This window comes from Balaenoptera physalus, assembly GCF_965194825.1.
Source record: "Balaenoptera physalus genome assembly, chromosome: 2".
NCBI lineage: Eukaryota > Metazoa > Chordata > Mammalia > Artiodactyla > Balaenopteridae > Balaenoptera > Balaenoptera physalus.
Window position 1 is genome coordinate 139,069,361 of NC_138883.1, and position 27,965 is coordinate 139,097,325.

General features: G+C 40.3%; 1 protein-coding gene and 1 long non-coding RNA gene across 2 annotated transcripts in view; both read left to right on the plus strand.

Moving 5' to 3' along the window:
• AGBL1 (AGBL carboxypeptidase 1) overlaps positions 1–27,965 on the plus strand; it is a 790,601-nt gene that overhangs the window by 202,202 nt on the left and 560,434 nt on the right. The window contains 2 exon segments of the mRNA XM_082449060.1: positions 993–1,137; positions 12,754–12,907. Of these exon segments, the coding sequence (XP_082305186.1) occupies positions 993–1,137; positions 12,754–12,907 (299 nt within the window).
• LOC309655482 lies at positions 15,669–27,929 on the plus strand. Its single transcript, XR_014260856.1, has 2 exons — positions 15,669–22,343; positions 22,387–27,929. It is a non-coding gene; the product is annotated as an uncharacterized lncRNA (long non-coding RNA).

Sequence of the window (27,965 nt, forward strand, 5' to 3'; positions counted from 1 at the left end):
AAAGCACAACGGACAAGAAAGCCAGCGTTGTAAATGTTCAAAGGTGGAATTACATCTTTTGGTGTCCCGGTGTATTTTGCATTATAATGCAGCCTTGATGATAACATTTCTCAGGAAAGCCTGCACAGCTGTCTCAGCATCAAGAGGCAAGGAGGGAGCGTTAACTGGCAGCGTATAGGGAAAATATTGCTTGGAATGTACTTCTGGGTGCAAATTACTTTGATACTGTTCTCTGAAGTGTCAACATTGGTTCTTCACCTTTGACAAAGGAAAATGTGCATTCTCAAGCTGTAAGAAGCTGAACCACATTTGGGGTGACAAACGTTTTCCTTTGGGAAGAAAGTATTGTGTAGTGGAAAGAACAAAGGCCTTGCAGGCAGATCTGGGTTTGAGTCCTGTATTGGCCACTTACTAGCCTTTTGACCTTTGACAAATGGATTTTTTCTAAGCTTTTGTTCTTTCATCCACACAATGGGTTGTTACAGTGATAACAAGATAACATACATTGTGTTGAGTTGGAACTCTGTATAGAGTAGTGATTGCTAATAAACCATCTGGCAGGCAGAAAGGAAAGGAGAAGCCGGACTCTGTGTTATCTGGAGAGAGGCAGGGGTTGAGGAACCCAGATTTGGGTAATAAAATATATGTCTACAATAAAATCCCAGGAAGAACAGAATTATTCACATTTTCCTCTGTTTTCTAGTTCAGTGACTCTATAGCCTTCATTTTCAGACACAGCGAGGAAAGGCCTATGGCATAGATGCCACAATTAGGAGACAGATGGATTAGCCTAGATGTTGCTGATTTGGGCTCATGACCTGGCAGTAAGCTCACTTCTCTATTTCTCCGTTTTCTAAATTTTGCTCACCAAGTGTTTCAAGTGAAGGACATCTTGCTAGTATATAACACTAAAGGTTTATGGCATCTCGAACCCTAAATGACTGTTTTCCCCACCTTTCCCTCATTCTCTTCTCTTCTCCTTTCTCTTGTAGGAATCATTATCGCCAGAGCGCAGCCATCACAGGGGCAGAGTCTGGGAAGTGCTATTACACCCTCACCTTTGCCGTCACCTTCCCGCATGCCGAGGATGTCTGCTACCTGGCCTACCACTATCCCTACACCTACACCGCCCTCATGGTAACTTCCTCTCTACAGCCTTATGGCGGCCCAACTGAAGGGGCTCTTTGAGGTTTTCCTGGAAACATTCAGGAGACCCTGTCATCCTGGTGGGGACTTCAGCCTTCCAAGGGAGCCAGGGTTTGTTGTCACTAACTTGGTGGCTTTCTATTTGTCCCTTTTCCTTCCTTGGACAGAGTTCGAGGCTGAGGTCATGAGCAGTGACATTCTGGAGGCCCCAGTGGCATCTAGTGCTCTTCGTCTGCAGGTTGAGTGTGGGAGGTGGAGGGCAGGGGGACATTTCTTAGGGGCTCTATCTTTAAAAAGCCCTCAAATTAAGCAAGGAGAAATGAGATTAGAATGAGATCATTCAGTCGAAATGGGGTAAAACCATGCAGGTCAGCTGAGATGCAGATTTAAAGGACTTGGGTGCATTGAGAGGAGTGAAGCAGAGGGTGAGGAGGTGAAGCTTGGAAAAACTCCCTGAGTTCACCTTACAGCTGCTTCCCCATTTCCAGTGGTTCCCATGGCTGTGGGCTGGAGGTTGCTAGAAGGATCCAGGGCAGACAAGAAGGGTGGAACAATAAAGCACTGAATCACTGCAAATGTGGGTCACAATCTTTTTATGAGAGGAGGGTAGTGTCAACCTGTCCAAACTCGAAGTCAGCATTCCAATGTCCTATCAGGCCCTGCACAGGGCTCATTTGACCCATCTGAGCAAACTGCTTAAACCATACAGTTTCCTGTCCTTTGAAAAAGTTGGCAAACCATCCCTTTCCCCTAGCTATTTCATGGATATCCTGAGGATTAATGAGCTAAAGTATCTCTTATAAAGTACTTTCACCCTCTGCATTAATGCAAAATGTTATTAGCATATTTATAATAATATGTGTATAAGCAAACGGATATATCACTTAGCCTGAAGGATGAGCATTTTCATTGCAAGTCTGTGATAAGGAGTTGGAAAAGATGATAACCAAGAACATCTTTCCCCTCAGAAGGAATGTTCAAGCATAAATACAATTTTTTCTCCATTGAGAAGGCATACCTTAAACCACTTGGCTAACTGCTTCATAAAAGTACATCTGCCCTTCTCTCCATATGTTGGTTTGCCTAAAGAGAGATTTTTTTTTTTTTTTTTTACTATTTCCCAGATTGCAAAAGATATACAACTAGTATTATTTGCGTATTGTACTTAGAGATCTCAAGAACTTAATCCAAGAAATGTGCATCACAAGCTTTGCTGTAACAAGGCATGTTTGTTTTAAAACATGCTCGTTGCCTTTAGGGACTTACAACAGGCAAGATTCATGATCGCCTTCAACAGCTGTTCTTATTGTCTTGCCTGTGAAACCCTGCACATGAAAACTCTACTGGGCAAGGGGATTCCTTTCTGAATGCGGGTTTGCCTTTTCCATCTGGAGAATGATCTGTGGTTCCAGGACACTATTCTTTACCCTTGTTAGAATATCTTTGACCTCCTGGAGATTCTCAGTGGCAATTAGTATAAAAGTTTAGAATACAAAGGGGCTTGGGGAATTGTCTAATTCACCTTTATCATTTATAGATGCAAAAACTGAAGCCTAGAAATCTCACATTTAGCTAGTGGCCAAGCAGGGAACAGAGTACTGGCCTTTGACATCTATTCCTGTCTGAATAGAAAGTCTGAAACTCCTTCAGCCGGCCTTGACTGCATCTGGCTTCTTACTTTGAATTTCAGACTTTGAATCAGCTTGTAGGCACTTAGCAAGGACCCATCAAAGCATCTTGGAATAAAAATGGGATCATGTTTGGGGAACAACACCCTTCTCACCTGAACCACATCCATAGCACCCAGAGTTATAGACAAAAATCTTGGGTTGATGACTTGAACTCAACCATTGGAGGTTATATAATCACACAACCTGATGATTATATGCACCTATAAAAGTGGGCTGCCATTGCAGTAACTACTGTATGTCATAGCTTTTGTCTTTGGGACCACTTAGTACTCTTGTCAGACTAAAGCACAAGGTCTAAAGTTTACAATCAACAAATAGTTTAGGAGCCACTGAGGTCAAGTTGGGGATAATTTCATATTGAGGGGGGACAAAAATTCAAGAAAAGAAGACCCCACCATCACTTGATCTCAATGAGAGGAAGAGAGAGGTCTTGTTATTGATGCTTATTGGCTTGTTACTTTGCCTATTGACTGAACCTCTTCCCACTAGGAAGAGGAGAGTTAATGAGAAAGAGAGACAGGAAAAGGGTAGCTTTTCATTTCTTTTAAATGAGTAGAACAGAATAAGAAAGACGATTTGTTACTTGAAGTAAAAAATGTATATACTCAATTTTAGGTTTTGCATTTCCAATAATGCATGGGCTTTGTCTTCTCCAGGTTTAAGACAATAATTGACTCTGTGACTTCTCTTAAAAAACTCTTCCTCCCATCATGGACAAAATAAGTACATTCTGTAATGCACACTAGTCATTTTTATTTTTGGACATGTCCTAAGGAGAAACAGTTTTCTTCCAACAGATCAGTGATAAATGTGAATGATACCCCAAGGGCAGAATTAACTGGATGTTACTTGAGGGTTATGCTGAGGGGTGGAAAATATATTTCTATGTGGAATTCACAATTTTGTAAATCACTTATAATATGGATTACACTTACTAATTATAGACATTTTTATAGCAGAGGACATGTATTTTGGAGGTTTTTCAACATGAATATAATTTTACAACCTTAAAAGTTTTATTATTCTCTTGTAATAAGAGAATTAGTATTTGGATCTTTCAAATTGATATCTTCCAGATGCTTGCCAGGAACTCTGTTGGATAATTGTCCAAATTATAGTATTAAAATAAAGCTGAAAGAAAGAAATACAATATTATTGTAATTATGAAGCAAGCAAAAGGAGTTCTATTTAATCATCCATCTCAAGGTATCAATAATTGCAATGATTGTTAAAGTGTTGTTAGAATATTTGTTAAAGTATTTGGATTATGTTCTGGATTGCCCCTAGGTAGCCAGGAGTATTGGTTGAAAGTGGCGCCCCAAGAGAGTTTCTGATGGACATTTTAGAGAGTAAGAAAATGGGATCTCACTGAGAACTTATAACTACATGAGTTGGCAAGAGATGAGAAAAGTGTTCAGAAGTAGGATACATGTGTTGGGAGAGCTTAAGGCTTTTGAAGGGTAGAGTAGGGTTTTCACCAGATGCATATACCCACTGTGGTAGATGCTACCAGCATCATCTTTAGAGATAAAATGGAGTGTACTGTGGGGAGAGTAAGGGAGGGGAGGGGGAGAGAGGGAGAGAAAAAGAAAGAATTGAGAATTAGAATGCCATATTCACAATCTCTTATAAAGGGCTCACGTTTAAAATGTGTCAAGTAGGAAATATCGACTTACATGTGGTAGATCGAAGATGCAATGAGCAAGTCATAAATCAGTGCTGTCACTTAATCAATAGACAGACACCTATCTTTGCATGGGCCAAAAGAAAGGACAGGCACCAGTAAAGGGTCCTGATGTTGAGGACTTGAACACAAAGAGCCATTCTGGAGGAGCTGAGGTGTGTGTGGATGGTGAAGTCACTGACCACAGGGACCCCTGAATTCCAGGGTTTTGAGCACAATGTAAGAACAAGTTTTGGAGTCAGGCCTGGATTTGGGTCTAAGCTCTGTGTTGTCTTGCAGTGTAGTCATGGGCAAGCTATTTAACTTCTCTCAGCCTCAGTTTTCACATCTGTAAAATTGGAACCATTGAAGTGGTTATTCTACAGGTTATCAAGATTACATGACTTGATACATAGCAAGTGTTAGCCAAGTGCCTACAACTAGTAAACAATATTAGGTGGTGACCATTAGAACGTTTATTCTCTCTTTTTTTAAAATTAATTTATTTTTATTAATTAATTTATTTTTTTGCCTGCATTGGGTCTTTGTTGCTGCACACAGGCTTTCTCTAGTTGTGGTGAGCGGGGGTTACTCTTCATTGTGGTGCACGGGCTTCTCATTGCGGTAGCTTCTCTTGTTGCAGAGCACGGGCTCTAAGCATGCGGGCTTCAGTAGTTGTGGCTTGCAGGCTCTAGAGTGCAGGCTCAGTAGTTGTGGTGCACGGGCTTAGTTGCTCCGTGACATGTGGGATCTTCCCGGACCAGGGATCAAACCCATGTCCCCTGCACTGGCAGGTGGATTATTAACCACTGCACAACCAGGGAAGTCCCTATTCTCTTTTTTATGATGATGTGTGATTATTTTCTCTGTTGGACTGATTGGAAGATACCCATTCCACAATACATAATAAAATTAAAATTATGTAAAAAAAATTCCAATAAAGGACCAAAAAGAAATAAATACAAAATCTACTGATGGTTTTCTTAGGGTGGTTGATTGTAATTATTTTTTCTTTACTCTCTTTTCCAAATCATCAGCAATATAACTTGGTTTATTTTTAATGGAAAAAGGGTATTAAAGTCACTAATCAGCAAATCTGTGAGTACACATCTAGAGACTAATCACTTCTCTCAGTCTCAAAGTCAATCTGTATAACTTAGGGAGAATGGTATTGGCAGACTGGGGCAGTTTGAGAAAGCTCATTAGAACCTGCTTACAGCATGTTCTCTTGCTTTCTATTTAGCTTAAAGGTGTCATTTGTTCTTGTGATGAGAAGCCTTCGATTCTCTGATGAGTGTATTTAAGTGACAACTGAGAACTAGGCAGTACCAAATAAAATAGGCCATCTCCTTAGGGGTGAGCTTTCTTCTGAATTAGGGGGGACAGGGAGTGTAGCAGTTTAGGGGATAACAATGAGAAACGAACAATTTTTGAGTGTATAGTGCTTCTTACTTTATCAGTAGCCACCAGCAGGGTAACCTGCTGAGGTCAAGTGAAGCCTTTTATGGAAGTTTTAAGGGAGTAGCTGATAAAGCAGAAGGGGCAGAAGACTCCTGCCGAGAGGCACCACTGAGGCTGCAGGCTAAGTTATCAGCCGGATGTCTTTCATGGGTAGGTAGGATTTTCTTTTAAGACAGCCTCTCTGGGGGTTTCCGTAATTGCCTTGAACTCATTCCCATTTTTATAAAGAAACCCACCCTTCTGGCTTCCGCAGGGATGTTATTACGGTTGGTTGTTGACACACACATTCAGAAGCCCTGCTTCTCTCATCAGTGATCCCAACAATATCCAATTAGACATGGCCTTGCTGGACCTGAGATGGGGGCGTTCACCTAAAAATCATCTTCAGGAGAACAGTACAAAGCCATTTTTGCAAAAGGCAAACCAACAGAAGTTTATAATTGGTTTTCTTCTGGAAGTTGTCTGTGTGACTGGAGCTAGAATAATGCACTAAGCACAGAGGTGTTATGTATTCGGTGGCAGGTGGATGATCAAAGGGACAGAGATTTCATTAAGGGGCACAAGGAGATGGCTGCGTGAACAATTACAGAAAATGGGCTTAAGCTAAAAGACATTAGGCATTTGTTGAATTGTAATATTAGTAATCATGAAAAATGTCATAATAAAAAATTAACAAAGAACTCATAGGAGAAGAAAACTTTCGAACTTTGCTTCCTCCAGCATTGCCCGTTAACGTGACAGTGTTTTAAAGCAGGGGTCCCCAACCTTTTTGGCGCCAGGGACCAGTTTCTTGGAAAACAATTTTTCAATGGACTGAGGGTGGGAAGGATGGTTTTGGGATGATTCAAGTGCATTACATTTATTGTGCACTTTATTTCTATTATTATTACATTGTAATATATAATGAAATAATTATACAACTCACCACAATGCTGACAGGAGGCGGAGCTGAGGCTGTAAAGCAAGCGACGGGGAGATGTTTTAATACAGATGAAGCTTCGCTGGCTCGCCCTGCCGCTCACCTCCTTCTGTGTGGCCCAGTTCCTAACAGGCCACAGACCGGTAGCGGTCCATGGCCCTGGGGTTGGGGACCCCCGTTTTAAAGGACAATGTATGTGGGCAAAAGAGGTTTATTCTTTTTTTTTTTTTTTTTTTTTACTTTTTTCTTTTGTATCTAATTGTGTTTGATGACTTCTACAGACAAAACTGCTTCCAAGCCTCCTGCCCTTATCTGATTTATAGAATCTAGATTTAATTTTTTTTCAAGATTTGGCAAGAAGAGCTATGGCCTGTTTGTAACTTTTGTGACATCACAGAATGATGGCCAGTACTTTTCTGGAGAAGGGTCTCTATCTCTCCCCCATCTCCTCCACATCTTGTAGCCATAATAAAATGTGAAACAAATAACTTTGATGGCAAGAACAAAACAAACAAACAAACAAAACAAAAACCCTCAATTCAGCAGACAGTGTTTCCCAAAGTGTATTCTACAGCACTCCATGATCCTGAGATCTTTAGAGAAAAAAGGTTGAAGAGTCACATAAATTCTTGAAACACTGTTTGCTAGTTTTTCTTCTAAGAGTTCAAAATGTGTATTGGCATGTTAAAGAATCTGAACAATTCTGCAGCCATGAAAATGTTTTCATTTTCTTTAATTCACCATATCCCAGGTGCCTTGGCTATGAATCTCCACCCCTCTATACCCCAGCACTTCATAACATCCTGAAGGTTACATTTTGGGAAATGATTCAGGAAAGGGTATTGATTTCCTAGTTTGGGGGCCTGGAATCTTGATAGTAATTGTGAGGCAGAGTCTACTCAGTTCAGATTTCAATAATTAATATTGGGAGCAATTTTCACCCAGAAATGTATGAAAGTGATTAAAATAATTCATTTACGATCACAGAGTATCATCTAAATCCAGGGCGATCTTGACTCTTTATGAGGGTGCTGGAATTTCCTTTTACCGGCGTGACTGAGACGGGCCGACATTCAGATGGGATCATTTTCATTCTTGTCCTGTGCCTTCTCTCCTGGGATGCCAGATGGACACTTCTTCTATTAGCGCTTTAATTACACTGATCTAATATTTATTTTCTTTTTAATATATGAATTTCTTTCATGAGCTTCTTTTAGGAGGATGTTTTCCTATTCCTTAATGGTTTTATTTTTCCTGTTTTTAAAACCATTTTTACTTAAGTCTAATTTCATTCAATTATTGTCAGAAAATGTGGCTTGTACAATATCTGCTTTTTAAAAAACTTTTAGTGAATACTTTTTCATAGTCCTGCATATGATTAATTTTTGTTATAGTTCCCTGAATGTTTAAGAAAAAAATAAAGGATGCTCTCTGTAAAGACAGCTTGACATATATCTATAAAAAACAATATTGTTCAAATACTCTATATCATTTTTTTTTGCAATTGATTTATTCAAGACTGAGGTACTGCTTTAAAGCCTCCCACTCTTAGCACAATTATTTCCCTTTCTGCCATTTTTGTGTTGTACATTTCAATTCTGTGTTATTTGATTCTTAAGATTTATGAGTTTTTTATGTTCATTGTGAATTGTGCCCTTTATCAAAATAAGATTTTTAAATCCCATTTAATGCACTTGGTCTTGAATATGACTTTGTCATATATCACTCTTGCCAGGCCCGCTTTAATTTATGTTTGCTTAACCATTTAGTTTCAATATTTCTCTTTTAAAATATTTTAGTGGAGGCAAACAGAACAAGAAGATAATTTAGGAGTGTTTATCATACACATCATGGGTCTTTTTTTTATTCTCTTTGAAAGTTCCTTTTATATACAATAGGCAGTGAGATTTTAAAAAAACTAATCTGAAAGTTTTTGTCATTTAATAAGGCTGTTTAACCTATTTATACTCAAGACAATTTTTGGTGTTACTTCTGTCATTTTGATGCGTCACTGTTTTTCTTCCTTTTTTTCTCTCCCCCTTCCCCCATTCCTCCCTTCTTTCCTCCCTTCCTTCCTTCCTTCCTTCCCTCTCTCTCTCTTTCTTTCTTTCTCTTTTATGCAACATGGAGTGACCATATTTTCTTTGATTTTTTTTTTCCTACAGTGTTTATAATTCTACTAGTGTTTCCCTTTTAGTTCTTAAAAAAATTTTGAACCTACATTTCTTCATCAAAAATAACAGCTAAAATTGAGTGTTTCCTGTATGACAGGCACTTCTCATCCACAATAAACCGCTAAATTATAGCAATCATTGAATGACATAGGTAATGCCATTTTATATACATTTTAAAGATGAGAAAACTGAGTTACAAAGAGGTTAAGTACAGAATTTACACGACTCTTCTAGAATCCACAACCAAACTTTGAACCCAGGCAGTCTGACTCAAGATCCTGCCCTCTTAGTCATCTTGCCATTCTGCCTTTCCATTTTCAAGAATTAAATAATATTATGTTCATGTAAGTTGAAAAGTTAATATTTTGTTTTACTTTATTCCTCACCTACACATTTCTTTTTACTTCCGTTTTAGAACCAGATGATGCGATTAACATTTGATAATATGTGTTTTCTCCCTAAAAAATTATTTTTAATGTTTGTATTATGTAGTAACTGTGTTTTCCAATAGTCATTTAGGCAAACCTTGTTTAACTGAACTGTCCTTTGATATCATTCTTTAGTTTGATTTGGGGCAGCTGAAATTTGTCTTCAAGTTATTAATGTCAATAAAGATAAGATGATATGTTTCCTGAGCTCTTGCATAGCTGAGCATGTATGAGCAGAAACTCATGAGCAAAACCTTGGCGGGTTATAGGTTTACTTGATTATAATCCTCTGTACTTTCAAACTCTAAGCAGGGCCTTTGTGTTTGTGTGTATACCATTAGTGAGCCTCCTTGTCTCCCCAGGGGTGTGAGACTACAACCTAATCTCTAGTGCTGGTGCATCACAACAATGCGTGGCATTCATTAGCACTTGACAAACAATCAGAAGACTGAAGTACAAAGGTTTGGTCAGATAAATGGGCCTTAGCTGAATCTCATCTTGAACCTGGAGTAACCATGATCCTTCTAATTCCTTTTCTTAGTATTGTGTCAAATGCTGGCTCCAAGAAATACCACCAGAACAACCTGTTTCTAACACAAACCTAAGTGTATTGCGTACCTTGGTGTGTTAGACAGAATAATGCCCACCGCCCACCCCAAGATGTTCATATTCTAATCCCTGGAACATGTGAGGATGTTACTTTATGTGGCACAAAGGACTTTGCAGATGTGATTAAGTTAAGCCTCTTGAGATGGAGAGATTATGTTGAACTATTAGACTGGGTCCAATGTAATCACAAGGGTCCTTAACCATGAGTGAGTGAGACAGAAGAGTCAGAGTCAGAGAAGGAGCTTTGACCATGGAAGCCAGGGTAGGAATGATGCGATTGCTGGCTTTGAATGTGGAGGAAGACACCATGGGATAAGGAAAGCAGCTGACCTCCAGAAGCTGGAAAAGGCAAGGAAATGAATTACCTTCTAGAGCCTCCAGAAGGAGCACAGTCCTGCCAACACCTTGATTTTTGCACAGTAAAACCCATTTTGGACTTTTGACCTCCAGAACTGTAATACAATAAACTCGTGTTGTCTTCATCCACCAAATTTGTGGTAATTTGTTACAGACGTGATAGGAAACTAATATATTTGATAAGGGAGAATGTGACAGAGTCTTGATAGTGTCTCAAAGGGGGAAGGGCAAAGCTGGGGTATTTATTAAGACTTTAAAGTTTTGTTAAGGTCAGGTATTTTAATGTAGGGGCTTGATTAGCATTGGGTAAAGATCATGATATAATGGTTAAAGATTGGTGGACGCTGTAAGGCAAGAATCTTGAGGAGAGGGGTTCAAAGGGTCTTGGATCAAGTCATTGATACTTTCTATTGAAGAGTTGATGAGATGTTCCTGAAAAATAATAAATTTATGAAAAATAAATTTATTTGTAATTTCTATTTTCCTGGGCAAGAGTTTCCTAGGACATTAAACTTATGTTGATGCAGATAGGGAATAATAAATTCATATTAATCTAGGAAACAGGCTGTGTGGAGGCAGATGATTTGGGGTCTCAGTTGTAAGGAGGATATGATTCAGGGTCAAATTTTCAGGTATCCCTGAAGCTATAGGAAAGGCCACAGAATCATCTGGTAATCTTTTCTTTCCTTGGAATTTTTTCTTTTTCCTTGTAAGTCAAATGTTTCAATAGAGTACAAGTAGATTTTAGTCTCTTCCTACCCAGATGCTAAGATTTTTACTTAACTTAGGACATTCTTTCTCTTATTTCCCAGTGTACTGGTTTTCTATTGCTGCGGTAACAAATTATCACAAATTTTGTAGCTTAAACAATTGAAAAAATTAACTTACAGCTCTTTTGGTGAGAAGTTCAACATGGATAAAAATCACTGGGCAAAAATCAAGGTATTGGGGCTGTGTTCCTTCTGGAGGATGGTGGAGGATAATCTATTTCCTTGCCTTTTCCCGCATTTAGAGGACACCGCATTCCTCAACTTTGTACCCCTTTACCCCCCAGCATGGCAGGCTGAGTCCTTTGCATGTGGTTCTGGTCCTTTGTGGCTGGGGAAAGTTCTCTGCTTTTAAGTACTTTTGATTAGATTGGCCCCAACTGGTTAATGCAGGATAATCCCCCCACCTCAAATAGACCTCAGTCTTAAACATATCTGCAAAGTCCCTTTTGTCATGTAAGGTAACATATTGACAGGATCTGAAGATTAGGGCATGGACGTCTTTGGGGGAGCCATTATTCTGCCTAGCACCTCTGTAGTAAATCTTTTTCACATGTAAACACTTCCTCTACCTTTTGAAAGCATTACTCCATTTTTCATAAAATGTATTATGAATCTTTTATAAATATTTTCATAGGAGTCATGTTTGTTTCATTTGTCTAGCAGACATGTTATTTGTTAAATAACAAGGTGGGCAGTTTTTCCTCGGCCCTCTTAATACCTGTTTGAATGTGTTAATACCTATTTGATCTTTAGCTGGAAGGACGATTGTGTGCACTGACGTTCTTGTATTGGAGAAGGACCGCTTCCCTTTCACTGGTTACTGAAGTCACCGTGTCCCTGTTGTTAGGGTATGCAGTGTGGTTGGGAGGCAATCTCTTAACATCTTTATGACTAATTCTGCTGTTTGGGTTATTGAAAGTATCTTCAGAGGTCTTAAAGATTGTTGACCAAGAACCCTATTTTCAATGGTTATCCCATTTTTGTATCTTTCTGCATTTTAAATGAATGTTTAAATGGGAAGGTAGGGTGGGGAAAATCAATTGCTACCAGTTAGTGGTTCTCTTCACTTAGCATTCTCCCTGGATCAATTGCTTTCTATTTTCCTTCAATATGCTCCCTACTCTCCTTATATTGCTTGATTCTAAAGTAATCTGAACTGCTGAAGCTCTGTCTCATGTTCCCGAGTGTCCTGCATGCACTCTGTCTTCATGGTAACAGCATTCTTTACATGCAACTGTCAGGGGAAGAATGTTGTATGCCCCTGCTCTTTTGCTTTCAGTGCAACTTGAAAACAGATATTCTACTGTGCAGACATAAGCAGGCATGATGCTTCCTGTTCAGCCTCACTGAACTTCTTCCAGGGAGTAGGAAGAGCACCCCTTTTAAATCACTTAATGCCCACTGTCAGGCAGATTAGGTTAACAAAAATACTTCTAAACTATACGGAGTTAGATGAATATAAGCTTTGTTGCTGCTTTCACCTATTATTATTATCAAAAATCTTAATATACACTTCTGTTTCATCTCTGCTCCAGACTCACCTTGACGTTCTGGAAAAAAGCGTGAACCCCAAGCAGGTCTACTTCCGGCAGGAGGTTCTCTGCCAGACGCTAGGAGGGAATTCATGTCCACTGGTGACCATCACTGCCATGCCCGAGTCTAACAGTGCTGACCACCTGGAGCAGCTCCGTGAGTAAACGGCAGACCCTCTTCTTTGAAGATTTGGTGGTGAAGGTGGGGGTCCTCAGAGTCTTGGAAGCACTCTGTCCCTTTGAGATCAGAAGCTCCATAAAGTGTTGGGGACTGGTCTACCTTTATAGAAACCCAACTCTTCTTGATATGACAAAAGGGTAAATATTCATATTGCTCTGTTGTCAAAGGGAGAAAACAATAAATTACAAATTGTCAGAAAGATGAAATGACTTGTTGGAATTGAGAGCAGTTTACAAGTGACAGTCACTTCTCCTAAAACAGAACCAAGACTGGAAAATGAATCACATTTTGCGACTTCTAATCCAGGGACTTTTCTCACCATGCTCACTCCCGTTATACTACACTCACGGTCAGTCAAGGTTAGGAAAGGAAGGAAGTTGAGTGTTGGAGCACTGGCTGAAGAATTCCCTTGATGACCTGGATTACAGTTTGGATCAGAAGAGCTGACAGTGTGGAGGAGGCTCTAGCCAAGAACTATAAAACCAAACCAAAACACACAGGCATACACACACACACAGACGCACTCTCACAGACACACAAATGCCCATTTAATATTAGAGTCCTGAGCACAAATGTGATTTGCTTGTAACCAACCAGCTTTTTCTTTTTTTTAAACATCTTTATTGGAGTATAATTGCTTTACAATGTTGTGTTAGTTTCTGCTGTATAACAAAGTGAATCAGCTATATGTATACATATATCACCATATACCTTCCCACTTGCATCTCACCCCACCCTCCCTATCCCACCCCTCTAGGTGGTCCCAAAGCATGGAGCTGATCTCCCTGTGCTATGCAGCTGGTTCCCACTAGCTATCTATTTTACATTTCGTAGTATATATATGACAATGCTACTCTCTCACTTTGTCCCAGCTTACCCTTCCCCCTCCCCATGTCCTCAAGTCCATTCTCTACATCTGTGTCTTTATTCCTGTCCTGCCCCTAGGTTCATCAGAACCATGTTTTTGTTTTTGTTTTTGTTTTTGTTTAGATTCCAGATATACGTGTTAGCATACGGTACTTGTTTTTGTCTTTCTGGCTTACTTCACTCTGTATGACAGACTCTCGGTCCACCCACCTCACTACAAATAGTTCAATTTCGTTTCTTTTTATGGATGAGTAATATTCCATTGTATATATGTACCACATCTTCTTCATCCATTCATATGTTGATGGACACTTAGGTTGCTTCCATGTCCTGGCTATTGTAAATAGTGCTGCAATGAACACTGTGGTATGTGTCTCTTTTTGAATTATGGTTTTCTCAGGGTATATACCCACTAGTGGGATTGCTGGATCATATGGTAGTTCTATTTTTAGTTTTTTAAGGAACCTCCATACTGTTCTCCATAGTGGCTGTATCAATTTACATTCCTACCAACAGTGCAAGAGGGTTCCCTTTTCTCCACACCCTCTCCAGCATTTATTGTTTGTAGATTTTTTGATGATGACCATTCTGACCGGTGTGAGGTGATACCTCATTGTAGTTTTGATTTGCATTTCTCTAATGATTAGTGATGTTGAGCATCCTTTCATGTGTTTCTTGGCAATCTGTATATCTTCTTTAGAGAAATGTCTATCTAGGGCTTCTGCCCACTTTTGGATTGGCTTGTTTGCTTTTTGATATTGAGCTGCATGAGCTCCTTATATATTTTGAAGATTAATCCTTTGTCAGTTGCTTCGTTTGCAAATATTTTCTCACATTCTGAGGGTTGTCTTTTCATCTTGTTTATGGTTTCCTTTGCTGTGCAAAAACTTTTAAGTTTCATTAGGTCTCATTTGTTTATTTTTGTCTTTATTTCAATTTCTCTAGGAGGAGGGTCAAAAAGGATCTTGCTGTGATTTATGTCACACAGTGTTCTACCTATGTAATCCTCTAAGAGTTTTATAGTGTCTGGCCTTACTTTTAGGTCTTTAATCCATTTTGAGTTTATTTTTGTACCCGTGTTAGGGAGTGTTCTAATTTCATTCTTTTACATGTAGCTGTCCAGCTTTCCCAACACCAGTTATTGAAGAGGCTGTCTTTTGTCCATTGTATATTCTTGCCTCCTTTATCAAAGATAAGATGACCATATGTGTGTAGGTTTATCTCTGGGCTTTCTATCCTGTTCCATTGATCTATATTTCTGTTTTTGTGCCAGTACCATACTGTCTTGATACCTGTAGCTTTGTAGTATAGTCTGAAGTCAGGGAGCCTGATTCCACCAGCTCCGCTTTTCTTTCTCAAGATTGCTTTGGCTATTCAGAGTCTTTTGTGTTTCCATACAAACTGTGAAATTTTTTGTTCTAGTTCTGTGAAAAATGCCATTGGTAATTTGATGGAGATTGCACTGAATCTGTGGATTGCTTTGTGTAGTATAGTCATTTTCACAATGTTGATTCTTCCAATCCAAGAACATGGTATATCTCTCCATCTGTTTGTATCGTCTTTAATTTCTTTCATCAGTGTCTTATAGTTTTCTGCATACAGGTCTTTTTTCTCCTTATGTAGGTTTATTCCTAGGTATTTTATTCTTTTTGTTGCAATGGTAAATGGGAGTGTTTCCTTAATTTCTCTGTCAGATTTTTCATCATTAGTGTATAAGGTTGCGAGAGATTTCTGTGCATTTATTTTGTATCCTGCTACTTTACCAAATTCATTGATTAGCTCTAGTAGTTTTCTGGTAACATCTTTAGGATTCTCTATGTATTCTCTATGTATAGTGTCATGTCACCTGCAAACAGTGACTTCTTTTCCAATTTGGATTCCTTTTATTTCTTTTTCTTCTCTGATTGCTGTGGCTATAACTTCCAAAACTAGTTGAATAATAGTGGTGAGAATGGGCAACCTTGTCTTGTTCCTGATTGTAGAGGAAATGGTTTCAGTTTTTCACAATTGAGAACAATGTTGGCTGTGGGATTGTCATATATGGCCTGTATTATTTTGAGGTAGGTTCCCTCTATGCCTACTTTCCGGAGAGTTTTTTATCATAAATAGGTGTTGAATTTTGTCAAAAGCTTTTCCTGCATCTATTGAGATGATCACATGGTTGTTATCCTTCAGTGTATTAATATGGTGTATCACATTGATTGATTTGCATATTGAAGAATCCTTGCATTCCTGGGATAGATCCCACTTGATCATGGTGTATGATCCTTTTAATGTGCTGTTGGATTCTATTTGCTAGTATTTTGTTGAGGATTTTTACATCTATATTCATCAGTGATATTGGCCTGTAGTTTTCTTTTTTGTGACATCTTTATCTCGTTTTGGTGTCAGGGTGATGGTGGCCTCATAGATGAGTTTGGGGTGTTCCTCCCTCTGCTATATTTTGGAAGAGTTTGTGAAGGATAGTTGTTAACTCTTCTCTCAATGTTTCACAGAATTTGCCTGTTAAGCCTCTGGACATGGTCTTTTGTTTGTTGGAAAATTTTTAATCACAGTTTCCATTTCACTGCTTGTAATTGATCTATTTATCTTTTCTATTTCTTCCTGGTTCAGTCGGAAGGTTGTGCTTTTCTAAGAATTTGTCCATTTGTTGCAGGTTGTCCATTTTATTGGCATATAGTTGCTTGTAGTAATCTCTCATGATCCTTTGTATTTCTGCAGTGTCAGTTTTTACTTCTCCTTTTTCATTTCTAGTTCTGTTGATTTGAGTCTTCTCCCTTTTTTTCTTGATGAGTCTGACTAATGGTTTATCAATTTTGTTTATCTTCTCAAAGAACCAGCTTTTTGGATTTATGGAACTTTGCTGTTGTTTCCTTCATTTCTTATTTATTTCAGATCTGATCTTTATGATTTCTTTCCTTCTGCTAACTTTGGGGTTGTTTTGTTCTTTCTCTAATTGCTTTAGATATAAGGTTAGATTGTTAATTTCAGATTTTTCTTGTTTCCTGAGGTAGGATTGTATTGCTCTAAACTTCCCTCTTAGAACTGCTTTTGCTGCATCCCATAGGTTTTGGGTTGTCATGTTTTCATTGTCATTTGTTTCTTGGCCTTTTTTGATTTCCTCTTTGATTTCTTCAATAACCTCTTGGTTAATAAGTAGCATATTGTTTAGCCTCCATGTGTCTGTACTTTTTACAGATTTTTTCCTGGAATTGATATCTAGTCTCATAGTGTTGTATTTGGAAAAGATACTTGCTATGATTTCAGTTTTCTTAAATTTACCAAGGCTTGATTTGTTACCCAAGATATGATCTATCCTGGAGAATGTTTCATGAGCACTTGAGAAGAAAGTGTATTCTGTTGTTTTTGGATGGAATGTCCTATAAATATCAATTAAGTCCATCGTGTTTAATGTATCATTTAAAGCTTGTTTTTTCTTATTTATTTTCCTTTTGGATGATCTGTCCATTGGTGAAAGTCGGGCGTTAAAGTCTCCTACTATGATTGTGTTCCGGTTGATTTCCCCTTTTATGGCTGTTAGCATTTGCCTTATGTATTGAGGTGCTCCTATATTGGGTGCATAAATATTTACAATTGTTATATCTTCTTCTTGGATTGTTCCCTTGATCATTATGTAGTGTCCTTCCTTGTCTCTTGTAATAGTCTTTATTTTAAAGTCTATTTTGTCTGATATGAGAATTGCTAGTCCAGCTTTCTTTTGATTTCCATTTTCATGGAATATCTTTTTCCATCCCTTCACTTTCAGTCTATATGTGTCCCTAAGTCTGAAGTTGGTCTCTTGTAGACAGCATATATACGGGTCTTGTTTTTGTATTCATTCAGCCAGTATATGTCTTTTGATTGGAGCATTTAATCCTTTTACATTTAAGGTATTTATCGATACGTATGTTACTATTATGATTTTCTTAATTGTTTTGGGTTTGTTTCTGTAGGTCTTTTCCTTCGCTTGTGTTTCCTGCCTAGAGAAGTTCCTTTAGTATTTGTTGTAATCCTGGTTTGGTGGTGCTGAATTCTCCTAACTTTTGCTAGTCTGTAAAGGTCTTAATTTATCTGTTGAATCTGAATGACATCCTTGCTGGGTAGGGTAATCTTGGTTGTAGGTTTTTACCCTTTCATCACTTTAAATATGTCCTGTCACTCCCTTCTGGCTTGCAGAGTTTCTGTGGAAAGATCAGCTGTTAACCTTATGGGGATTCCCTTGTATGTTATTTGTTGCTTTTCCCTTGCTGCTTTTAATATTTTTTCTTTGTACTTAATTTTTGATAGATTGATTAATATGTGCCTTGGCATGTTTCTCCTTGGATATATCCTGTATGGAACTCTCTGTGCTTCTTGGACTTGACTGACTATTTCCTTTCCCATGTTAGGGAAGTTTTCAACTATAATCTCTTCAAATATTTTCTCAGACTCTTTCTTTTGTGTTCTTTTCCTGGGACCCCTATAATTTGAATGATGGTGTGTTTAATGTTGTCCCAGAGGTCTCTGAGACTGTCCTCAATTCTTTTCATTCTTTTTTCTTTATTCTGCTCTTCAGTGGTTATTTCCACTATTTTATCTTCCAGGTCACTTATCCGTACTTCTGCCTCAGTTATTCTGCTATTAAGTCCTTCTAGAGAATTTTTAATTTCATTTATTGTGTTGTTCATCATTGTTTGTTTGCTCTTTAGTTCTTCTAGGTCCTTGTTAAACATTTCTTGTATTTTCCACATTCTATTTTCAAGATTTTGGATCCTCTTTACTATCATTACTGTGAATTCTTTTTCAGGTAAGCTGCCTATTTCCTCTTCATTTGTTTGTTCTGGTGGGGTTTTACCTTGGTCCTTCATCTGCTGCATATTTCCTTGTCTTGTCATTTTGTTTAACTTACTATGTTTGGGGTCTCCTTTTCGCAGGGTGCAGGTTCGTAGTTCCTGTTGTTTTTGGTGTATGCCCCCAGTGGGTGATGTTGGTTCAGTGGCTTGTGTAGGCTTCCTGGTGGAGGGGACTGATGCTTGTGTTCTGGTGGGTGGGGCTGGATCTTGTTTTTCTGGTGGGCAGGACCACATCTTGTGATGTGTTTTAGGATGTCTGTGAACTTAGTATGATTTTAGGCTGCGTCTTTGCTAATGGCTGGGCTTGTGTTCCTGTCTTGCTAGTTGAGTGTCATGGGGTGTCCAGCACTGTAATTTGCTGGCCTTTGGGTGGAGCTGGGTCTTAGCATTGAGATGGAGATCTCTGGGAGAGCTTTCGCGGATTGATATTACATGGGGCTGGGATGTCTCTGGTAGTCCAATGTACTGTACTCCGCTCTCCTACCTCAGAGGCTCAGGCTTGACGTCAGACCAGAGCACCAAGACCCTGTCAGCCACACGGCTCAGAAGGAAATGGAGAAAAAAAGAAAAAAAAAATTATTAAAATAAAAAGAAAATAATAAAAATTTTAAAAAGGAGAGAGCAACCAAACCAGTAAACAAATCCACCAATGATAACAAGCGCTAAAAACTATAGTAAGATAAACATAAAATTCAGTAACAAATCAGTCATAGACAGCAGATCCCAAGTCTGCAGTTGCTCCCAAAGTCTACCGCCTCAATTTTGGGATGATTTGTTGTCCATTCAGGTATTCCACAGATGCAGGGCATATCAAGTTGATAAGTTGATTGTGGGGATTTAATCCTCTACTTCTAAGGCTGCATGGAGAAATTTCCCTTTCTCTTCTTTGTTCACACAGCTCCTGGGGTTCAGCTTTGGTTTTGGCCCAACCTCTGCATGTAGGTCACCCTCAGGCATCTATTCCCACCCATACAGGATGGCATTAAAACAGCGGCTGACTAGGGGGCTCTGGCTTACTCATGCCAGGGTGAAGGAGGGGTATGGTATTTATAATTGTTATGTGGGGCGAGCCTGCGGCAACAGAGGCCAGCATGGTGTTGCAACAGCCTGAGGTGCAGTGTGTGTTCTCCTGGGGAAGTTGTCCCTTGATCATGGGACCCTGGCAGTGGCAGGCTGCACTGGCTCCTGGGGTGGGGGTGGGGGTGTGTGGATAGTGACCTGTGCTTGCACACAGGATTCTTCGTGGCTGCAGCAGCAGTGTTAGCATTTCATGCCCGTCTCTGGGGTCCAAGCTGATAGCCACGGCTTGCGCCCATCTCTGGATCTCATTTAGGTGGTGCTCTGCCTTCTGTGGGCAGACAGGGAAGGAATCCCCTGTCCTTGCGCACCCCAAAACAATGGTCTTTTGCCTCTTAGGCATGTACAGACTTTTCCCCGGACTCCCTCCCGGCTAGCTGTGGTGCACTAGCCCCCTTCAGGCTGTGTTCACCCAGCCATCCCCAGTCCTCTCCCTGGGATCTGACCTCCGAAGCCTGAGCCTCAGCTCCCAGCCCCCACCCACCCCAGCGGGTGAGCAGACAAGCCTCTCGGACTAGTGAGTGCTGGTCGGCACCGATCCTCTCTGTGGGAATCTCTCCGCTTTGCCCTCTGCACCACGTTGCTGCGCTCTCCTCCATGGCTCTGAAGATTCCCCCCACCGCCACCCCCTGTCTCTGCCAGTGAAGGGGCTTCCTAGCGTGTGGAAACTTTTCCTCCTTCACAGCTCTCTCCCAGAGGTGCAGGTCCCATCCCTATTCTTTTGTCTCTGTTTTTCTTTTTTCTTTTGCCCTACCGGGTATATGGGGATTTTCTTGCCTTTTGTGAAGTCTGAGGTCTTCTGCCAGCGTTCAGTAGGTATTCTGTAGGAGTTGTTCCACATGTAGATGTATTTCTGATGTATTTGTGGGGAGGAAGGTGATCTCCGCATCTTACTCCACCATGTTGAAGGTCCCCCTGCTAGCCAGCTTTTAAAGTTGGCTCCTGATATAGTTTTCGACCAAGCAGAGTAAGGAATACTTTTCATTAAGGAAAAGTTTGGGAGATGAAAGAAAAAACTGGGGAATAAAAATCTAGGTAATTTATCCAGACGCAGCTTTACCTGATGAAGTGCTAACTGCATGAGGTGAATCTTTGGTGGATAGGAAATGTAATTTCTCACAGTTCATCAGCACATTACAATGAATGCTTAACTATCTGGCTAATCAACAACCAATTATCCCATCTGAATTAATAAGGCCTTAAAATGCTTTAATGAATGATATGGGATTTTCTAAAAATTCTCTTATGTGTTTTATGCTTTTGAGAGCAATTTCTGTAACAGTTGCTAAGTCCTTTCCTTGCAAATGAGAAATTCTTGGACGTTAGAGACAGTAATCCTTCTAGGGCAACCTTCATAGAACAATTATTTATTTAAGAAAGTAGATCTATGTATGTCTTCATTGTGCAGGCTCAGTTTCTGAGCAGGAGCTGAGTGGTACCCAATGTGTAATTATGACATGGAACTGCCTCTGTTTTTGCATTTTTATTTACACTGACAATGGTGCTTTTGTTGATATTATAACCACAGAGCTCATTCTTACTTTAAGGAGAGGACTTGAAACATAGTAAAAGCCCCTAAATAATTTGGCACTCCAAAATAGTTCAGTTAAAAAAAAGAGAAAAAATATCTCTTAGCACACCTTCATATGAATCAAAGGAGGCTGGTTTCTGCTTATGGTCTAAGATTGGTAATAATAAATGTATACTCTTGATTCTGGTGTGGTGATTCTGGGTGGTGGTGGCGAGATGGCTGGAAGCAGGACCTCGGTTCTTGTCATCTTTGAAGAAATAATTCAGTAAAGAGACCAAGATTGTGAAACAGATAAAGCATTTATTAGAAGCAAACCACATGGGCAAACTCGCAGAGTGAGTTGCTCCCAATAAAGGTGGCTTAGATCGCTTATATGGGGGCAGTCTTCCGGGTTTGTCTCTGGCCAACTGTCTTGCTTGTGCCCATATTTGGCCTGACTCAGGATCCTTCCTGGTGGCATACACATCTCTCAGCCAAGACAGATTCCAGCGTGAAGGTTTCTGGGGGGTTTGACAGGAGGTGTTGTGGACTGGTGTTTCTTTCTCCCTTTGACCCCTTCACTAGACTGAGGACCTTCTCTGTGCATGTGCAGGCTGGGAAATCCCCTTGACCACAAGAATGAAAAAAATGTGGTCGATTTATCTTTCACCCAATCAAGACCCTATGCTCCTGCTAGTATCTTATCTCGAAGTGTCAACAAGAGACCGGATGCAGCTGCTCAGCCTGGGGCCCACCTATCTTCTACCTCACTCTCATGCATCATTACAGTGTTATCTCTTAAACGTGTGCCAACATGTCAGCTGTTGTTCATCTCAAGATGGGCAGGCGTGGAGAGGACCCAGATAGTGGTGAAATGAATGCTGTTCATTTTCTTTTTGGCATAATTGACTTGCAAGTGACAATCGTTGAGCTGAATCCTGAGGAGAGAAGACTAATGAGGGCTGTGTTTATAGGTGTGTCAACTGTACAGTTGCACAGGTCCCATGCTTAGAAGGGCCTTGAACTTCATTTAATGTTCTTCTGTCACCAACTTGAAAATCTTAAAAGTTTTGAAGGAGGGGCTTTGCATTTTCATTTTGCAATGGGCCCTCACATTGAGTAGCCAGTCCTGGGACTAATCTAAGGTCATATAGCTAAAAAGTGAAAAGGCTAGTGCCCTTCCCATGTTACTATCCTTTACTTCTAAGTATTCAAGAAGAGTTCCAACCTATTTTGCACATACTCTGGAAGTCTTATGTGTTATCGGTTATGTAGCTGATTGGTATCTTTCATTATGGGGCTGAATTCAGGACTCTCCGTTTTTACAAATGACGTAAGTGGGGCTCAGGGAGGTTAAATACCGCAGTCAGTGGTGGTGCCTGATTTCTGATCTTCTTTTTCTGATTCCTGGGTCCATACACACAAGAAATGTGCTAACGCAGTCATCAGAACAGGTATTCAGCATCACTCTTCAGGCTCCACTCTGTGATCCAGAACTTGCCCTCCTCCCTGTTCTATGTACTCACACTATTGCAAGCTAGCTTAGTTGTTAACGCAACTCACACTAAATTGACCACAAATGAATGTGTTACCCTCTTTCTGCTCACAGTGAATTTTATTTTCCTCTCCTAACCCAATGGAAGCATTTTCATGGTGGATGTTTCAGACACTGTGGCAGGAAGGAAAGAGGGAGGGAAGATTCAGAACCTCCAGACCCCTCAGATCCCAGCACAGAGCTGAGATTGCATGTCTTGGCCCTCAGTGCAGGGAACATAGTCCCAGACGGGTTGCAGAATCAAAAATTTGTTTAGCAGGTGTCAATACCTACCTGAACCCAGGCCATTGCTGTGTTTCTTAAAAAAAAAAATTTAAAAACACACAATATGAACATCGCCTACCCTCCAAAATGCAATTAAACATGCCTATAAATCAGAAATGAAACCACTTAACTTTCTTTGAACCACAAAATATGATGCATTGTTTTAGGACAAGAAAATAGCAAATGAGCCAGCAGCTCAAGACTCTCCTGCCTCCAAGCTTCCCTGCAGGTGAACTTCAATTGTCTTAGTCACTTCCTCCCTCCCAGGGACCAGGCCAGCTTCAGTTTGCAGTTGTATTTAGCTGTGATTTGGCTAGTTTCCGACTCAGTGGCTGCCACTCACCCCTCATAAGGAGGTTTTGTTCACTGAAAGACTTTCTTTCCACTGTGCAGGATTATCACTTCAGTTTTATTTTAGAACCCCAGGAGATAAGAGCATGGCCACGGGGCCCTGGGAGAAAGCCCCTGCTGGAGACTGATTCCCTAGTGGTCTGGCCTAAAGCCTGACCAGGGGATTGTTCAGAACAATTTATTGATTACTTTTAGTCCTTCCTAGGGTCTGGGCTCCAGAGAGTCTCCTGGAAGGATTCATTTGGTTTGATTTATTTTTCAAAAGCATTTTAAAAAAAATATATTTTCCTGGAAACATTTAGCCTTACTTTCTTGATAAATATATTTCCAGTTCAGTAGTACCCAGATTTGCCTGGCGTAGGCTTTATTGTTCTCCTGAGAATTGAGGGCGGGTACCGTCTCACAATGGTCCCAAGAGAGAAGGCACACTTTACACTTGGAGATCTGAGCCCTCAGAGCCAAAATGCTGGCAGGTCACCAAGAGCAGAGTCACTTTCTGCCCTTTTCAGTGGGACAGTGAAAAGGGAATTTCTCTGAGAGACTGTCATTGATGTGCCATAATGGAAGAAATAGATGATAAAAGGGAGCTGTTACCAAAGGATAAATGGCTTATCCTAGCATCAGAGACTCTCAGTGGATGAGGCATTGAGGAATTAGAAAGTCCAGACCCTTCTTAACCGGTAGGATTCCAGAGGTCAAAGGAACCCTGGACTTTTGAGGTTTGCAGAGCAGAGAGTAAGTGAGGAGTGAATAGAACCCAGGAGGATGGGATACAGGCTCCAACAGGTTGGAATAGAAGGCAACGGATGAGCAGGTCTGGGGGTAGATTTGGTAGGCAAGATCCATCCAGGATGTGGATTCTAGTGCTTTCTGAGACTACTCTCCATTGGTTAATGGTGTTCTGGCGTAATTGCCCTTAGCCTAGTTAAATCCTTTCACACATTGTATGTCAAGAGGTACTTTGATTAGCAGAGCCCTTGAATATGCAACTTCCAAGTAAAGAGTTGAGAAGTCATATTTTCTTTAGTTTGTGTACTCTTCAGGAACGGTGTATGTGTGTGTGTGTGTGTGTGTATGCACGTGTGTGCTTTTTGGATTTGAACTGAGAAAAGATACTGAATTTACAAAGAACTAGAGAACAATTCAGAAGGAAAAAAAAGCCTTGGTGTGGGGAGCATTGTTTCCTTAAACCCTAGTGGAGGTGGATGAAAAACCTAGAGAGGAGAGTAGTTCTACCTTTACCAAGGCTCAGCCATTCTCCAACTCAGGCCTGCTTCCTGCTTTTGGCACAAGTGCTGCCTTTGCTGTCATGGACCTCCATGACTTGTCATTATCTGCATTTTGCCGATGGCCAAGGTAAGCTTCACTAAGGGTAAATAACCAGCCTGAGGCCCCATGGTAAGTGGTTACTCAAGGAGGAGACCCCAGGTCTCCACCACACATTTCCAGAATATCCCCCTCCTTAGGGTCTGCTCTCACTGGGAAATTCCCCAGAAATGCACACAATCCAAACACACAGCTTATTAAAGACCATCATCATTTTGTTAAATTTTCTATTTTCTCCACATTTCCCCCATCACCTCACATTTTCTTTTTTTTTTTTTAATCTTTTTTAAATTTTGATTTGTTTTTTTGGCCATGCTCTGCGGCATGCAGGATCCTAGTTCCCCGAACAGGGATCGAACCTGCGCCCCCTGCAGTGGAAGCATGGAGTCTTAACCCCTGGACCGCCAGGGAGGTCCTTCACATTTTCAATGACCATTTCAGTCCAGGGAAAGTTGAGTTCCTTTTTAATTTGGGGAACTACATCTCTGTGATGGATGCTTCATTTTTTTCTCAGGAGCTTTTTTTGCTCATTCTTTTCCCCTTTGGATATCTATCTATCCAGACCCTATAGCAGTATTATCTTGACCATCCTCAAGAACGACCTGAGAGGGGAACTAATTTGTGGGAATTTTCTGAGGGAAAATGTCATTCTCTTATTAGAAACTCTCATTCTCCAGGTGAAGAATGGCTGACTGACTCACTGACTGGTGAGAAGCCGAGAAGCAACAAAGGTGGATGGAAGAGGGCTGGGTCTGCTATTTTTGCCCTCGGAGACACCTCCACCCTGCATTTATTGTAACCTGAAAGAGCAGAGTGTGACCTTCCTATGTCTCAGGAGGTGAGGTAATCTCATGGCACTGCCTCAGCCTCCTATGGCTCACGTGCTGTTCTTTCCAGGGGGCTTGAGGTGAAGGAAGCAAGAGGCTGCGTTTGCAGTTGTTAAAGAATACCTTTCTCTTGTTCTTTTTCTTAAAAATATTCTCACGAAAGCAGTGTTCTAGTCAGCTTGACATTATGCTAAAAGCTTTTCCTTGGAAGACAATAGCTGTTCTCAGAAAAAAAGATTTACACGGGGTCCCAAGGGTGTAATGAGCTACCCCGCGGCACCTGCCTCGGGTTGGGAGTTGTCACTTGTAAGTGGTTTTAAATTAAAACGGAATGGAAAGATACACAGTTACAGAATTCCCCTTTTGGCTTCTTTGCAAATCATTTTCCATCCTCTCTGGCCTTTGTCTCTTTCTGAGACACCTGATCAGATATGAAGAACAGAGCTTTCCAGTGGCGAGAGGGTGAAGGGACAGTAGTGATGCAAGGAAAAGAGAAACCCAAAGTGGAAACCTCCCACTCCTGGGAATTCCTGTTTCTTTTATGCCCCCCACCCCCAGAGGCATATGGAGCCAAGTATTATTAAGGGATCATTGAATTCTAGAGCTTAAACATCCATAAAGACTATGGACACCAGATTCCTCGATTGCTAGTGAGGCATTGAAGGTCAGGAGCATGAACTGACCTGTCTCGGTCACCTTGCTGATTGATGGCAGATGGGGTTCTAGACCTCAGACCTCTTGTCTCCTGGTTAAATCATGTGCTTTTCTTTTTTTGTAAAGCACTGCTTCTGAGAAATGTTAGAACTAAGGAAAAAAAAAAAAAAAAAAAGAACTACAAGAGTATGAAAAGACGTCTTTATGGAAATTTTTAATAAAAGGATTTAGAATTAGAAAAACTGAATTGTACCCTTTTCTTGTTTTGAGATTTCCATGTCTTCAGGCAACCAGGGCTAGGAACCATGGTAGATATTAGGAATATAGAGATGAATAGTATGTGACCCAAGTCATTGAGACACCCATGATTGACATTGTGTGTGTGTATTTGTGTGTGACAGTCATGTTGACAGGTCATTATGGTACAGCAAGTTATACCAGAACAAAGTTCAGTGGAAGCACAGAAAAGAGAGCATTTGTCTTCATGGTAGAATCAAAGGGGAACTGGTAACCTCTAGGCGAAGCTGTGTAAATCCCATGTGCACAATGATCCTATATTGACACAGCTTTGCTTTCAAAGAAACCTCAGTGGAGAATCCCAAAACCATTTAAAGAACTATTTGAATCTTTCTTCAGAAAACATGAAAGGGGGAGTATGTAAAACCCATTCAAACCATTGTAAATTCATCTTTCCTCCTCTATCTTACTATTATCAATCTGCACACACAAATAGTGGTTCACAGTAATCCCACCTTTTTTCAGTACAAACCCTCAAAGCTATGACATTTAGACCAGTTGAGTACCTCCTTTTTACTTCCCATTTTGGCCCAGTCACTCCAAGAAAAGGAAGGTTAAGAACTCTTTCTCCTTCCAAGCCTGGTTGGAGGGGATGGGAAAAACTGTAAAACCTTACAGGTGAATAGTTTTGCTTACACCCAATCACGTAGTTTACTCTTACAAAGTTTTTACACAATGTATCATTTTGTCCTTATAGTTCCCTTGTGAGTTGAGGAAGAGTGTAATTATGACGCCCATTTTATAATGATGAAACTGAGATTCAGTGCCAATGCCATATGATCTTCTTCTTGAAGTCAGACTGCTACGTGCAGAGAAATGGAGGAGTGTCTTTTCAAGTAGGAAAATAGCTTTTGCAGAGACAGGGAGACCTGGAAATGATGCTGTGAACATCTCAGGGTGTCAGGACTACAGGATGGTAGATTGATTATAGGGTCAGACCATAACGTGGGAAAGGGAATTTGGGCTGAGTGGTAAAGAACCTTATTTTTCATGTGACTTTCTCCTGAAGGCAGTGATGAGCTAACAGGATGTTATTAAAAGCAGAGAAATGACAAGATCAGATTTGTTTTGGAGGAAGATTTTATGGCAATAATGTGGGAGAAGTCTGGAGTGAGAACATCGTGACATGTTGCCCAGCACAGACGAGTTCTTAAGTGCTTAGACCCTAGATTCAGACTCACTGGGGTTCTAATCTTGACTCTGCCATTTAACAGCTTCATGACCTTGGAAAAGATGCTTCAATACTCCACACCTAGGTTTCCCCATTTATAAATTGCAGATAACAATAGTACCTTCTTCATGGGGCAATCTGAAGCTTGTAGAGGACTTAGAACAGTGCCTGGCACATAGCTGATTCACTTTGTTATACAGAAGAAACTAACACAACACTGTAAAGCAATTATACTCCAATAAAGATGTTAAAAAAAAAAAAAAGAAATGATAACAATTGCTAGTCCTCTATCTGGACGATGAG